We start from the raw sequence: 14086 nt of genomic DNA, 5'->3' as shown, positions 1-14086 counted from the left end.
GGTCAGCAGAGTTCGAGACCAGCCTGGCCAACATGGTGAAACCCCGTCTCTACTAAAAATACAAAAATTAGCCAGGTATACGCCTGTAATCCCAGCTACTCAGGTGGCTGAGGCACAAGAATTGCTTGAACCCGGGAGGTGGAAGTTGCAGTGAGCCGAGATCGTGCCATTGCACTCCAGCCTGGGTGACAGAGCAAGACTCCGTCTCAAAAAAAAAAAAAAAAAAAGAAATGTGGCTAGTCCAAACTCAGATATGCTGTTAAAATGCAGAGCGGTAAGTTCGGGGCGGGCAGATCAATTGAGGCCAGGAGTTTGAGACCAGCCTGGTAAACATGGTAAAACCTCATCTCTACTAAAAATACAAAAATTAACCAGGCATGGTGACACATGCCTGTAATCCCACTTACTTGGGAGGCTGAGGCACGAAAATCAAGAATCACTTGAACCCAGAAGGCAGAGGTTGCAGTGAGCCGCGATCACGCCCACTGCACTCCAGCCCGGGTGACAGAGCAAGACTGTCTCCAAAAAAATTTAAAAATACACAGTGGATTTCAAAGATATAATATGAAGAAAGAATGTAAAGCATCTCCTGAATCTTTCATTTTTATATTAATCACATGATGAAATAATGTTTTAGATATACAAGATTAAGTGAAGTATATTAAAATTAATTTCTTCTTTTGGCCGGGCACGGTGGCTCACGCCTGCAATCCCAGCACTCTGGGAGGCCACGGCGGGTGGATCACCTGAGGTCAGGAGTTCAAGACCAGCCTGGCTAACCTGGTGAAACCCCCATCTCTACTAAAAATACAAAATTAGCTGGGTGTCGTGGCGGACGCCTGTAATCCCAGCTACTTGGGAGGCTGAGGCAGGAGAATCACTTGAACCTGGGAGGTGGAGGTTGCAGTGAGCCGGGACCATGCCATTGCACTCCGGCCAGGGCAAAAAGAGCGAAACTCTGTCTCAAAAAAAAAAAAAAAAAAATTCTCATGAATTTTTTATTTTTCATGAAAGTATATTTATTTTCATGAAAGTATATTTTATGAAATATACTTTATTTTATTATTTATTTTATTTTTTATGAAAAATTTATTTTTCATGAAAGTATAAAATTACATATATGGCTCATGTTATATTTCTACAGTGCTATGAAGCCAAAACTGATGAACTATGAATACATGCAGTTACAGATAATGCTGAAAAAAATGAAAAAATACATATAGCATTATTATATTTATATAAAGTTTTAAAACAGGTAAAACTGGCTGGCCGTGGTGGCTCACACCCATAATTCCAGCACTTTAGGAGGCGGGAAGGTCACCTGAGGTCAGGAATTCGAGACCAGCCTGGCCAACATGGCGAAAACCCATCTCTACTAAAAGTATAAAAATTGGTTGTGCATTGTGGTGGTTACCTGTAATCCCAGCTACTTGGGAGGCTGAGGCAGGAGAATTGCTTGAATCCAGGAGGCAGAGGTTGCAGTGAGCCAAGATTGTGCCACTGCGCTCCAGCCTGGCCAACAGAGTAAGACTCCGTCTCAAAAATAAATAAAACAGGTAAAAGTAAACTGAAATGTTTAGGATATACAAGGTGATAAAATGATAAAAGAAGGTAATGATCATAACGTCAGGACAGTGGTCTCCAGAGAAAAGGAGAGGACACAGGGAAGGACTTTGAAGTGTTCTGTTTCTTGACGTGGGTAATGAGTATGTATGTTTGCTTGGTCTTTCCTCATGATCTCCTACATACATTGTATGTCCTTTTCTTTATGTATGTTTCAGTTCATCATTATTTACAAAAGCAACATAAAATAAGTGTCAGATTAGTGGTGCACTACTCAATTACTATATTCTCTAGTATGTTTTAAAAACTGTATTAACAACTTGTGTCCCCACCATGTTTTAGGCACTAGTAAGGAGGTTAAATAACTGGAACACAACCTCCACATGATATTGTGAAATATGTATTTGGTCTTCATCTCCATTTTCTGGCATACAACTCCTAAAATCTCTGGAATCTCCAAAGTGATAAATGTCCCTTATATGTTAATGAGATGATAGGTTCCTAGCAGCCCTAGGAAGCTTCAGGATGGGAGCTAGGATTAGAGGGTTGGAACTTTTCAGCCCCAAATCCCTCTGGACAGGAAACGGGGGCTGAGGCTTACACTGCTCACCAATGGCCAATGATTTAGTCAATCATGCCTGTGTCATATAGCTTCCATAAAAACCTAAAAGGACTGAATTCACAGAGCTTCTGGACAGCTGAACATGTGCAGGTTCCTGGAGGGTGGCACAACCAGGGAGGGCCCCTTCCCACATACCTCGCCCTGTTCAACTCTTCATCTGGTGTTTGTTGGTATCCATTGTAATATCATCTGTTTGTTCATTCATTCATTCATTCATTCTTAAAAGACAAGGTCTCCCTATGTTGCCCAGGCTGGCCTCAAACTCCTGGGCTCAAGCACTCCTCCTGCCTCATACTCCCGAGTAGCTGCGATCACAGGCGTGCACCACATCTGGTTTTCGTAATACCCTTTATAATAAACCAGTAATGATAAGTAGTGTTTCCCTGAGTTCTGCGAGCCACTTTAGCAAATTAATTGAACCCAAGGAGAGACCTGTGTGAATCCTGATTTACTGTAGGTGGGTCAGAAACACAGGCTACAACCTGAGCTTGTGGCTGCTACGTGAAGTGGGGGCAGTCTTGTAGGAATGAGCCCTGAACCTGTGATCTGATGCTATCTCCGGACAGTGTCAGAACTCAACTGATAATTAGAGGACACAGAGCTATTGTCCACTGTAGAACTGATTACTTGGTTGCTGGTGGGGAAAAATCCCCACAAATTCTGGTGATCAGAGGTCACAGATGTGTTGTGACAGAACAGCAGGAGAAACTGTTTTTGCCTACATTACACTCCACTACACTTATCAGGGTTAAAGCTGCAAACTACTTAGAGGAGGAAATCCCTATCAATGTTTGATAGCACATTTGGAATTCAAAAATTCACTGATAAATCTTCACATGACGAAGGAGCCCAAAACCCCTCAACATTGCTTGTTTTAGATAATGGCAGGAATCACTCTTAAAACTGACAGTATGGAAAGTATTATGCTAAGCGAAAGAAGCCAGTTACAAAAGGCCACATATTACATGAATCCTCCATTTATACAAAATATGCAGAATAGACAAATCTATAGAGACAGAAAGTAGATCGATAGTTGCTTAGGGCTGATGGAACTGGGAGATGATTGCCAATGGGTAGGTTTCTTTGGAGAGTAATGAAATGTTCTAAAATTAATTGTGGTGATGGTTATACAACTCTGTGAATATATTAAAAACCATTAAACTATCCATTCTAAATGGGTAAATTATAAAGTATGTTAATTATATCTCAATAAAGCTGTTATTTTCATTTATTAATTTATTTTTTGACAAGGAGTTTCGCTCTTGTCTCCCAGGCTGGAGTGCAGTGGTGCGATCTCAGCTCACCGCAACCTTCACCTCCTGAGTTCAAGCGATTCTCCTGCCTCAGCCTCCCAAATAGCTGGGATTACAGGCATGCACCACCATGCCTGGCTAATTTTGTATTTTTAGTAGAGATGGGGGTTTCTCCACGTTGGTCAGGGTGGTCTCGAACTCCCGACCTCAGGTGATCCACCCGCCTTGGCCTCCCAAAGTGCTGGGATTACAGGCATGAGCCCCCCGGCCTGGCCTTTTTTTTTTTTTAGATGGAGTCTAATTGCTCTGTCTCTAGGCTGGAGTGCAGTGGCATCATCTCAGCTAACTGCAACCTCCGCCTCCTGGGTTCAAGTGAATCTTCTCCCTCCCGAGTAGCCAGAATTACAGGCAAGTAGCTGGGATTACAGGTGCGAGCCACCACACCCAGCTAATTTTTATAGTTTTAGTACAGATGGGATTTCATCATATTGGCCAGGATGGTCTTGATCTCTTGACCTTGTGATCCACCGGCCTTAGCCTCCCAAGGTGCTGGGATTACAGGCATGAGCCATAGCACCCGGCCTGGCCTAAAGCTGTCATTTTTAAAAACTGACAATATATTGCCAGTGCCCATCTAAACAAGGCATTTAAATGGAAGCTTCATTATCATTTGTACAAAACAAAAACGAACATACAAACATAAACCTTGGCAATGTCTTGAAATAAACATTAGCAATAGGTGACAGTAGTTGTCCTAGTACAGACAAACTTTCACTCTGAAAGTTGAGAGAAATTCACTTTTCAGTGCAGACTCTTTGATAAAATTTAAATTTACAAGTACACGTATCGTTTTATTTTTAAAAGCAAACACTTAAAAATGAAAGTTTCAACCATACTTGTTGTTTACACGTGACAGACTTTTTAAAAGAGAATAACTAAAGGGTTATTTACTTACAATTCATCAGGTCTGTAAGGAGGTGGACTTTCAGGAGGCCTGGATGACATGGCTGATGTCAATGGTCAGCTGATCTTCAGGATGAGCAATGCCCTATAGCTCCCAAGATAAACCAATCTAAGCAACAAAAGTAGGGTTATGGCATTACTACTGAGCTCACAGTTTCTTTCTTTTCTTCACCCCCTCCCCCCCACCGAGACAGGGTCTCACCCTGTCACTCAGGCTGGAGTGCAGTGGTCCAATCACAGCTCACTGCAGCCTTGACCTCCCAAGCTCAAGCCCTCCTCCTACTTCGGCTTCCCAAGTAGCTGGGACCTAATTCCTCTATTTTTTTCACAAAAATTTGAAATATATATAATTTCATATTACTTTTGAAAGTTCATATTAAATGAGAACACATATGAAAGTGCACATATAGCAGCACTAGCACATACTAGCTCCTCAATGCAAACTAACAATCTAATGGGTTAAATGCCTTAATCATTAAAAAAGATAATAAAATGTATCTATAAATGGCAGAATTGTAGATATTTTCCCCCTTATCTCCTTTTCCAAGTCTTCAAAACCGAGCATACTTTTTATACAAGGGGAGAAAAAACACTATGCATAGTATTAATTGGTCGTTTTCTGAAATTTTGTCCTAATATTCTTCAGCACAAGTTCCTAAACATCTGAGAAGCAATTTCACTCACCAAGCATTTATTAAGTGCCTACACTAGACCAGGAGAGCCTGTGGGAGTGACGCATGAGAGCCAGCGCTGGGGTCCTGGTTCTTCCAGGCTGGTGTGGTGCTGATACACAGGTGGCTAGCTTATGGAACAGTGAGGAGACCAGGTGGGAACATGGTGGAATGGTGTAGTCTTTTAAAGTAAGGTTACAGTAAGAATATAGTGGATGGAGGATGAGTAAGAAAAGGGAGGGCTTTGAAAGTCTAGTGGAAATGTCTCACTTCCTTCAGGTAGGAAACAGGGAGCCAGTTTGTGATTCTCGGCAAGGGAGGTGTAAGTTTGATTTGAAACAGATTTGAAGGACAAAGTCAACAGTAAAAAGAAGCACCTAGAGTCAGCAGCAGCAAACCTAGGTGTGAGGCATCAGTGAAAGACTAGCTTAGGAGACAGAAGATGGGAAGGAAACTAACATTCAGCAGACACCTACCCACGTGCTGGGTGCTTTAAACAAAATCCTCCTTTCATCCTCAAAACAACCCTCCATGGTTGATTAGTCACTTTACAGATGCAAAGAGGGTCAGAAAGAGATGTAAAGTAATATGCTCAAGGTTATATGGATGACAGGGAGTCACTCAGAAGTAACTTGAACCCAGATGATCTCCTGTGCTTTTCACTATGCTAGTTTGAAACAGTGAGTTCCATTTGGGAAACACCAGCTTTTGTGGGGAGTGCACAGCTGGTGTTAGCATCCATGAGGAAGTGAAGATGGAGCTCGTCTGCCTAGGTCTGTAGGTGGATCCATGGGCACTGAGAGCTCTCCAGGAAAAAGACAAGTCTCAGCAAGATGTGGTAAACACACAACTCCCAAACCTACAAAGCTTGAGGATTATTCTAGAAAACTCAGTGCTGGAGACACTGGCAAGGTACTTCCCACATCAGCTACAGAACTTTATGCCACTCCTTAGCTATGTTGAACCAACAACAAATTCTTTCCAGGCTATACCAGTGATTAGTAGAGTAGGGAACTTTGAGATCTACTAGAAGGTAAACTCCACGTGAACAGGAATTTTTGCCTGTTTTGTTCACTGATTAAAACAATGCCTGGCACATAGTAGACGTCCAAATAATTTGTTGAATGTTGACAGGAACCAGATTGGACCATGGATATCTCTGCCTGCAAAACCTCTTGTGCTTTCAAGTTGAAGGTAATGGAAAAGTATCAGAGTAACTTTAAAAGGTATGATCCTTGAATGACACTTGAGCAACATCTATAATGAGTATATTAAAGTATCTGATTTGTTTTCCTTTTCTAATAAGGCCTGTACAATCATACATTACTATATTAACAGCAGTATATCAATTTAAACTGTTAAAACTTTTTTTTAAATTAATGGCAACTCTTCTTTTTTTTTTTTTTGAGCCGAGTCTCGCTCTGTCGCCAGGATGGAATGCATTGGCACGATCTCAGCTCACTGCAACCTCTGCCTCCTGGCTTCAAGCAATTCTTCTGCCTCAGCCTCTAGAGTAGCTGGGACTATAGGCGCATGCTGCCACGCCCGGCTAATTGTTTGTATTTTTAGTAAAGACAGGGTTTCACCGTGTTGCGGAGAATTAACTCTCTCAGAATTAAACTCTGCCCAACTGTTAGATAAATCCTCAAAGATGGAAATATAATGTTAATAACACCAACACAATTAGCATAATTTTCCAAAGACATGAAGGAAGATGACTTTTCTACATTTTTGAAAACCACTTTATTAAAGTATACCATACAGGAAAGTGCAGAAATCATAAGTGTACACAGCCCTGTAACTAGCACTCAAGTCAATTTCTCTTTTTTTTTTTTTTTTTTTTTTTTGAGACAAAGCCTCACTCTGTCGCCCAGGATGAAATGCAGTGCCATCATCTCAGCTCACTGCAACCTGCCTCCCAGGCTCAAGCCATCCCCCCGCCTCAGCCTCCCAAGTAGCTGGACTACAGGCACATGCCACCATGCCTGGCTAATTTTTGTTTTTTTAGTAGAGATAAGGTATCACCATGTTGCCCAAGCTGGTCTCAAACCCCTGAGCTCAAGCTATCCACCTGCCTTGGCCTCCCAAAGTACTGGGATTACAGGCATGAGCCAACACATCTGGTCAATTTCTCTATATTCTAATAAAGGTGAAACACACACACAAATGAGCAATTTAGGCCAAAATGTTTTGGTACTATAAAAATGCAAAAGTCCAAACTGTCTTTCAAACTGATGTTCAGAAAAAGAACATTAAGGAAAACTGATTTTAGGCCAGGCGAGGTGGCTCACACCTGTAATCCCAGCACTTCGGAGGCAGGTGGATCGCTTGAGGCAAGGAATTCAAGACCAGCGGACCAACATGGTGAAACCCCATCTCTACTAAAAATATGAAAACTTAGCCAGGCATGTTGGTGCATGCCTGTAAACCCAGCTCCTTGGGAGGTTGAGGTAGGAGAATCGCTTGAACCTGGGAGGCGGATGTTGCAGTGAGCCAATATTGCGCCATTGCACTCTAGCCTGGGCAAAAAGAGCAAAACTCCATCTCAAAAAAAAAAAAAAAAAGCAAGCTCATTAAGAACAAGTCCCGCCACACCAACTTCACTTCCTTTTCTGGGAAGGTTACCAGACTGGTGGATGACGGGAATGCAGAGAGAAAGAATCCTGAGAATCTTGAGCACATCCTTGTGTGGGTGGGCAGATTCCCAAGGGGCTGAATTATGGCACCCCATTAGCACAAAAAAATGAACCATTTATGTCCACCTGGTGGGAGGTCTCCAGTGGTAACCACAAAGTGGAGGAGACAGCTTATCCAGATTTGCAGCTGACCAAACACACCGGAAAGGATAACTAACCCATTGGCTAGGCTATCAACACTAAGCAAGAACTCTCTGTAAAATAAGAATGATGAGTTTAAAACAACCTAGTGGTTTTACCAGCCCCCATTTACTGGCTCACAATCTGAGACAAATTCTTTATCTCCTCTAAGTGCACTCCTCTGTCAAATGCGGGAATAATCCTGACCTCTGCACTGGGATAAGAAAAAGTCTTAAAGAGCCAAGCGCTGTGGCTCACACCTGTAATCCCAGCACTTTGGGAAGCCGAGGCGGGTGGATCACGAGGTCAAGAGATGGAGACCATCCTGGTCAACTGGCGAAACCCCGTCTCTACTAAAAAAAAATACAAAAATTAGCTGGCCGTGGCGACGTGCTCCTGTAGCCCCAGCTACTCAGGAGGCAAGAGAATCTCTTGAATCCAGGAGGAGGAGGTTGCAGTGAGCAGAGATCGTGCCAATGCACTCCAGCCTGGCGACAGAGCGAGACACCGGCTCAAAAAACCAAACCAAAACAAAACAAAACAAAAACAAAACCCCACAAGAAAAAGTCTTCAAGAAAATGGGCAACAGCATTCATCATAAGGTGGTTATCCTGAAAGTGAGAAATTTCAGTGCTTAGGCACTTAGGTATATTGTACCCATTTTCAAATACAGCTGACCCTCCACATCCATGGGTTTTAAACCCAGATTCAACCAACCTCAGACAGAAAATATTCAGGGGAAAAAAAATTAAAAATAACAGGGCAGGTACAGTGGTTCACACCTGTAATCCCAACACTCTAGGAAGCTAAGGCAGGAAGATCACTTGAACCCAGGAGTTCAAGACCGACCACAGCAACATAGCAAGACCCCATCTCTACAAAAAATTTTTCTTAAAATTAGCCAGGCATGGTGGCACATGCCTATAAGCTCCAGCTACTCAAGAGACTGAGGTGGGAGGATCTCTTGAGCAGAGGAAGTTGAGGCTGCAGTGAGAGCCATGATCACGTCACTGTATTTCAGCCTGAGTAACATTAATACCTTGTCTAAAAAAATAATAAACAGTAAAACAAAAAATACAGATTTTTAAAACTACAGTATCACAATTCTATGTAGCATTTACACTGTATTAGGTATTATAACTAACCTAGAGATTATTTAAAGTCTACAAGAAGTCTGGGTGCGGTGGCTCACACCTGTAATTCCAGCTCTTTGGGAGCCCAAGATGGGCGGATCACTTGAGGTCAGGAGTTCGACACAGCCTGGCCAACATGATGAAACCCTGTCTCTACTAAAAATACAAAAATTAGCTGGGCATGGTGGTGCATGCCTGTAATCCCAGCTACTTCGGAGGCTGAGGCAGGAGAATCGCTTGAGCCCAGGAGGCAGAGTTTGCAGTGGGCCAAGACTGCATCACTGCACTCCAGCCTAGATGATGCAGTGAGATTCTGTCTCGAAATAACAATTAAAAAAAAAAAAAAGTATACAAGAGCATTTAGGCCATATGCAAATACAAAGCTATTTTGTAATAGGGACTTCAGCCTCCTCAGATTTTAGTATCAAGGGGTCCTGGAAGCAACCTCTCACAGATACTGAAGGGTGACTATATTGGTGGCATAAATGAGTCATTTTTAAAATGTAAACTGATTTTTTTTTCTTTTTCTTTTGAGACAGAGTCTAGCTCTGTCGCCCAGCCTGGAATGCAATGGTGTGATCTCGGCTCAACGCAACCTCCACCTCCCAGATTCAAGCGATTCTCCCACCTCAGCCTCCTGAGTAGCTGAGATTACCAGCGCATGCCACCAGGCCAGGCTAAGTTTTGTATTTTTAGTAGAAATGGGGTTTTACCATGTTAACCAAGCTGGTCTCAAACTCCTGACCTCAGGTGATCCACCCGCCTCGGCCTCCCAAAGTGCTGGGATTACAGGCACGAGCCACCATGCCCAGCAGTAAACTGAATTTTTTAAAAGTCAATTCCATAGTACAGTATAGAGGAGAACTAATAATCGTTCATTTTTAAAGGTGCATTTCTTTGGTAAGAATTTCAACAAAAGCTAACAAGCGATCCCAAACTTTATTCACAGAAATAGTGCTCATATCTAGGAATAATACGCTATTAAAAAAAACAAACAAAACCTGATTTGTACATCACATTCTACACTACGTGCCTCTCCAGGAGGGTGACTAAGATCGTTAAAGATCTAGAAAAGCTGGCCAGGCACAGTGGCTCACGCCTGTAATCCCAGCACTTTGGGAGGCCAAGGCAGGTGGATCACAAGGTCAGGAGATCGAGACCATCTTGGCCAACATGGTGAAACCTTGTCTAAAAATATTAAAATTAGTTGGGCTTATAATCCCAGCTACTTGGGAGGCTGAGGCAGGAGAATCGCTTGAACCCAGGAGGCAGAGGTTGCAGTGAGCCGAGATTGCGCCGCTGGACTCCAGCCTGGAGTGAGAGCCAGAGTGAGACTCTGGCCCCCCCCAAAAAAAACAAATCTAGAAAACCCATGTCTTAAGACAAACAATTAGAAAAACAGGAAATGTCTGGCCTGGAGAATTGAACATTAGAGGAATCACTTTAGTAGCCCTGAGGTATCTGAAGAGCTGTCTTTGTTATCCTAGAAATGGTTTAAAAAAAAAAAAAAATCCACAAACCACCATATTAGGAAGCCTCTCCCTCACCCTGACCCCACACCCCCTCCAAAAATAACGAACAACAATTTGAGCTCATGCAATTTATGCAAAGCTTAAGTTATTTGATATTTTTTTGGAGACCAGACTGGAGGACTTCTAAGGTCTCTGAAATTTCGAAGTGAATCTGTGACTGTGCTTTAAGGCCAGCAGCCAAAGGTCAAAGAGGACCAATGCCCAGCACAGCAACATTAACAATCTGTACATGTGTTGAGTGAAGGAAAAAATAAAATGAGGAATGAAGAGACCACTTATCAACTACATGAACTTATGTCAAGAGTGACAAGGACAGAAGTCAGATAGCTAAATTAGAGTCAGGGGCAAAAGGGAAGCAGCAGATCCTTGTCAAATATGTTAATCTGAAAACCAGCATCTTGAGCTAATGATAATATATAAAAAGCGTTCTCCCCTTGACAGTGTTTACTGACCAAAAGCTGTCTTAATGGAAAACTAAGCTAAGATGAAAAAAAACAGGCTGAGGCTGGGTGAGGTGGCTCACACTTGCAATCCCAGTACTTTGGGAAGCCAAGGCAGAGGGATTGTTTGAGCCCAGAACTTCAGGATCAGGCTGGACAACAGAGACTCCGTCTCCATCTTTAAAAAAAAAAAAAAAAAAAGAGTAGAAAAAAATAGACTGAAAATGCTTTGCCCTCAAATTATTCTTTAAAGAAAACTCTCAATAAGTGAAAAATAAACATATTTAAGAGAAGTCTGTTCCTTTTAGGGCACGTGCAGTAACTGTCAATTTGTCTTTAAAAAGTTTAAGTTGTGCCTTATATTAAATGATTTAGATTATAGGCACATCATTAAATTGTCTAAAAATTTGAAGTTAGGCAGATTTTGTAATAGACTGTGTCAGAAATTGTATTTTTAATAAACCTTCCAAGTGATTTTTTAACACACCACATATTTTGAGAATTGCTGTTTACAATAATGGTGTCAATCCAAAAAGGACATTGATCTTACAATTTCCTGTCTAGAAAGCCCAGATCTTTTACACAGCAGACACCTGCTGTTCACATCTCAGCTCAGATGCCACCTTCTGGGAGATGCCCTCCCAGTCCCTCACTCCATTACACAAAACTTGTTTTTTCAGAGCAAACTCCTCTCTGCCCTCATACCTGAAATTATTTTAGGTATTATCTCCACCCCATCTGGAATGCCCGCATCCCAGGCATCGAATGTCTATTTTGACCATTATTTAAATTCCCTGGTCCTTGAAACTAGCCCTGGCACAAAGTGATTGTCAATGAGTACTCAATTAATAAAACCAAGTCAATTATTAGAGTTGGGATTTCAATCCAGCAGTGAATGCCTTGAAGTTCTTCACACAACAACCAATCAACACCCAATAAACCTATTTTTTTTCCTTTATTTCCAACTTCAGTGTTCAAATGTAATTGAGTAGAGTCTAAGAGAAAGGGAGAAAAAGAGGACAGAACAGTCTGAGAATCACCTGTGAGCCTGTTAGAAAGGCAGAATCCCAGGTCCCACTCCTGACCCCCCAATCAGAATCTGTGTTTTAACAAGATCCCTAGGTGATTCATACTACAGCCAAGACTGGAATCACTGGGTTACGGAACAGCGGCAAGCCTAGGGGTTAAAACGAAAAGCCTAACAGAAATCTACATGGTCTGTTTACTCTCTTATTTCTATAAATAGTAATTTGATGAAAAAGATCCACTGATATTCCAATCAAATAAGCCTTAAAATGCAACTGAAGAAAACTTCCTTCTGGGACGTTCCTGGGAAGTTGAAAGATATTACATCAGATCATTTATGTGGTTAAAAGTAATCTATTATTTTGGAAAGGCAGTAATTCCAACATTACCTTTAGAAGAAAAAAGAATTTTACCATGACATCAAGCAAAATGCGGGCAATCTTGTATCAGGCTACAGGTACTACTCAATGGTACAAAGGTCCAGAAAAATCCCCCAAATCTGGTTCTGGAATATCAAGGACCGCTGCTTCTGATATTCCTTCCCAGATTAGCTGAAGCAGTTTGCAAGCAAGCCCACGCAACACGTTTCCCCCACAGCATATGCCCGCTTTTAAAACGGAGTTCTACTAAGGTCTGCCTTTTAGAGTTGTTGGGATAATTAAATGAGAAAATACAGAATGCTTTTAGCACAGTGCCTCACGTGCAGGAGACACTGCCCATTATTTCCCGAAATGGCCTGGAAGCTGCCAAAAGGTGGAGAATCATGTCTTAACGACCTCCCTATCCTCCGCTCCATCACCTAACAAAGGAGGCCCCTAATAACTAAATAAATTGCAAAACGACAAAAAAAAAAAAAAAAAAAAGTGTTGCTTTGTTTGAGGAAATATCTGTGCCGCCCCCACACACTCAAAAAGCACCACTAAGAAAATATTCATAAAGGCTGGGCGTGGTGGCTCCTGCCTATAATCCCAGCACTTTGGGAGGCCGAGGCGGGTGGATCACCTGAGGTCAGCAGTTCGAGATCAGCCTGACCAACATGGCAAAACTCCGTCTCTACTAAAAATACAAAAATTAGCCGTGCATACTAGTGGGTGCCTGCAATCCCAGCTACTCGGGAGGCTGAGCAGGAAAATCACTTGAACCCGGGAGGCAGAGGTTGCAGTGAGCCCAGATCACGCCACTGCAATCCAGCCTGGGAGACACAGTCGGACTCCGTCTCAAAAAAGCAAATAATAATAATAATAATAAAAACAAAAGAAAGACTCATACGTACAGTGCAAAAGAACTATTGTTACACTTGGGAATGCCTAGTTTTCTAAATCACCGTAAGTGCCTTCATGGGAAGCGTTTCTCTTTTCCAGGTATTCCAATAATACACCTGTTGCCTAAGGGCCACACACTAACTGGCCTAGAAAGCTGCCGCCTCCTCGCCCGGGATAATTCCCCAAGCGGGCAGTGTAGCCAGCGAGCCCCGGGTCCGGCCTGAGGATGCCGCGGTTTTCCCCTGGGGCCCGGTGGCTTCCCGAGGAGCACGAGGACCTCGGCGCCGCTCCCAACCCCTAGGCGCAGAGGCCATCTTGGCCCTTGACCCCCGCTCCCCGCAAGCTTCCTTCCACGCAGGCAACATGGCTGGCGTGCGGGGCCGGCCCAGTCCCGGAGGTCCCCAAACTCCGTGGCCCAGCTGGGCGCGGGTCCCGGCGTCCGTGCGCCCCGAGGCGCTCCCGGGCAGCGCGCGCCCGCTTTCGCTGGGCAGGCACCGCCCGGAGGCAGTTCCGCCCCGCTGGCGGCAGCCCTTTTGGTCACGGGTGAGAATCCCAAGCGTGAGCAGCTTCCCTCGAAATTAACTCCGTGAACCCCAGCTTAAATCGGCGCGGGTTCACACAACTCCCAACAAGTGGATTCGAAGTAGCCAGTGTGGCCCACACCGTGACTCCCGGAATATTTCACAGACTGAATCCAGCCCCCGTCTCCCCGGGATACCCAAAGGAGTGGGGTGGGGTGGGAGCGGAAGGGATGAAATTCCCCCTGGGGATCTAAGCGGCTCGGACCAGCAAGCAGTCTCTCGCT

At 43.3% G+C, this 14086-nt stretch overlaps 1 protein-coding gene across 4 annotated transcripts in view; it reads right to left on the bottom strand.

Moving 5' to 3' along the window:
* The window catches only part of OCLN (occludin), a 60607-nt gene that overhangs the window by 45473 nt on the left and 1048 nt on the right, over positions 1–14086 (bottom strand). For 3 of the 4 annotated variants that reach the window (XM_025387878.1, XM_025387880.1, XM_025387877.1), the window contains exon 2: positions 4394–4510. In XM_025387878.1, the coding sequence (XP_025243663.1) occupies positions 4394–4443 (50 nt within the window). In that variant the 5' untranslated portion in view covers positions 4444–4510. Of the gene's footprint in view, positions 1–4393; positions 4511–12126; positions 12171–14086 lie in introns of all 4 variants that reach the window. The other variant, XM_025387879.1, reaches the window with a different exon arrangement.

Source organism: Theropithecus gelada, chromosome 6, assembly GCF_003255815.1.
Source record: "Theropithecus gelada isolate Dixy chromosome 6, Tgel_1.0, whole genome shotgun sequence".
Classification (NCBI taxonomy): domain Eukaryota; kingdom Metazoa; phylum Chordata; class Mammalia; order Primates; family Cercopithecidae; genus Theropithecus; species Theropithecus gelada.
Note: the sequence above shows the minus strand (reverse complement) of the source record. Positions and strands in the feature narration are given on the sequence as shown.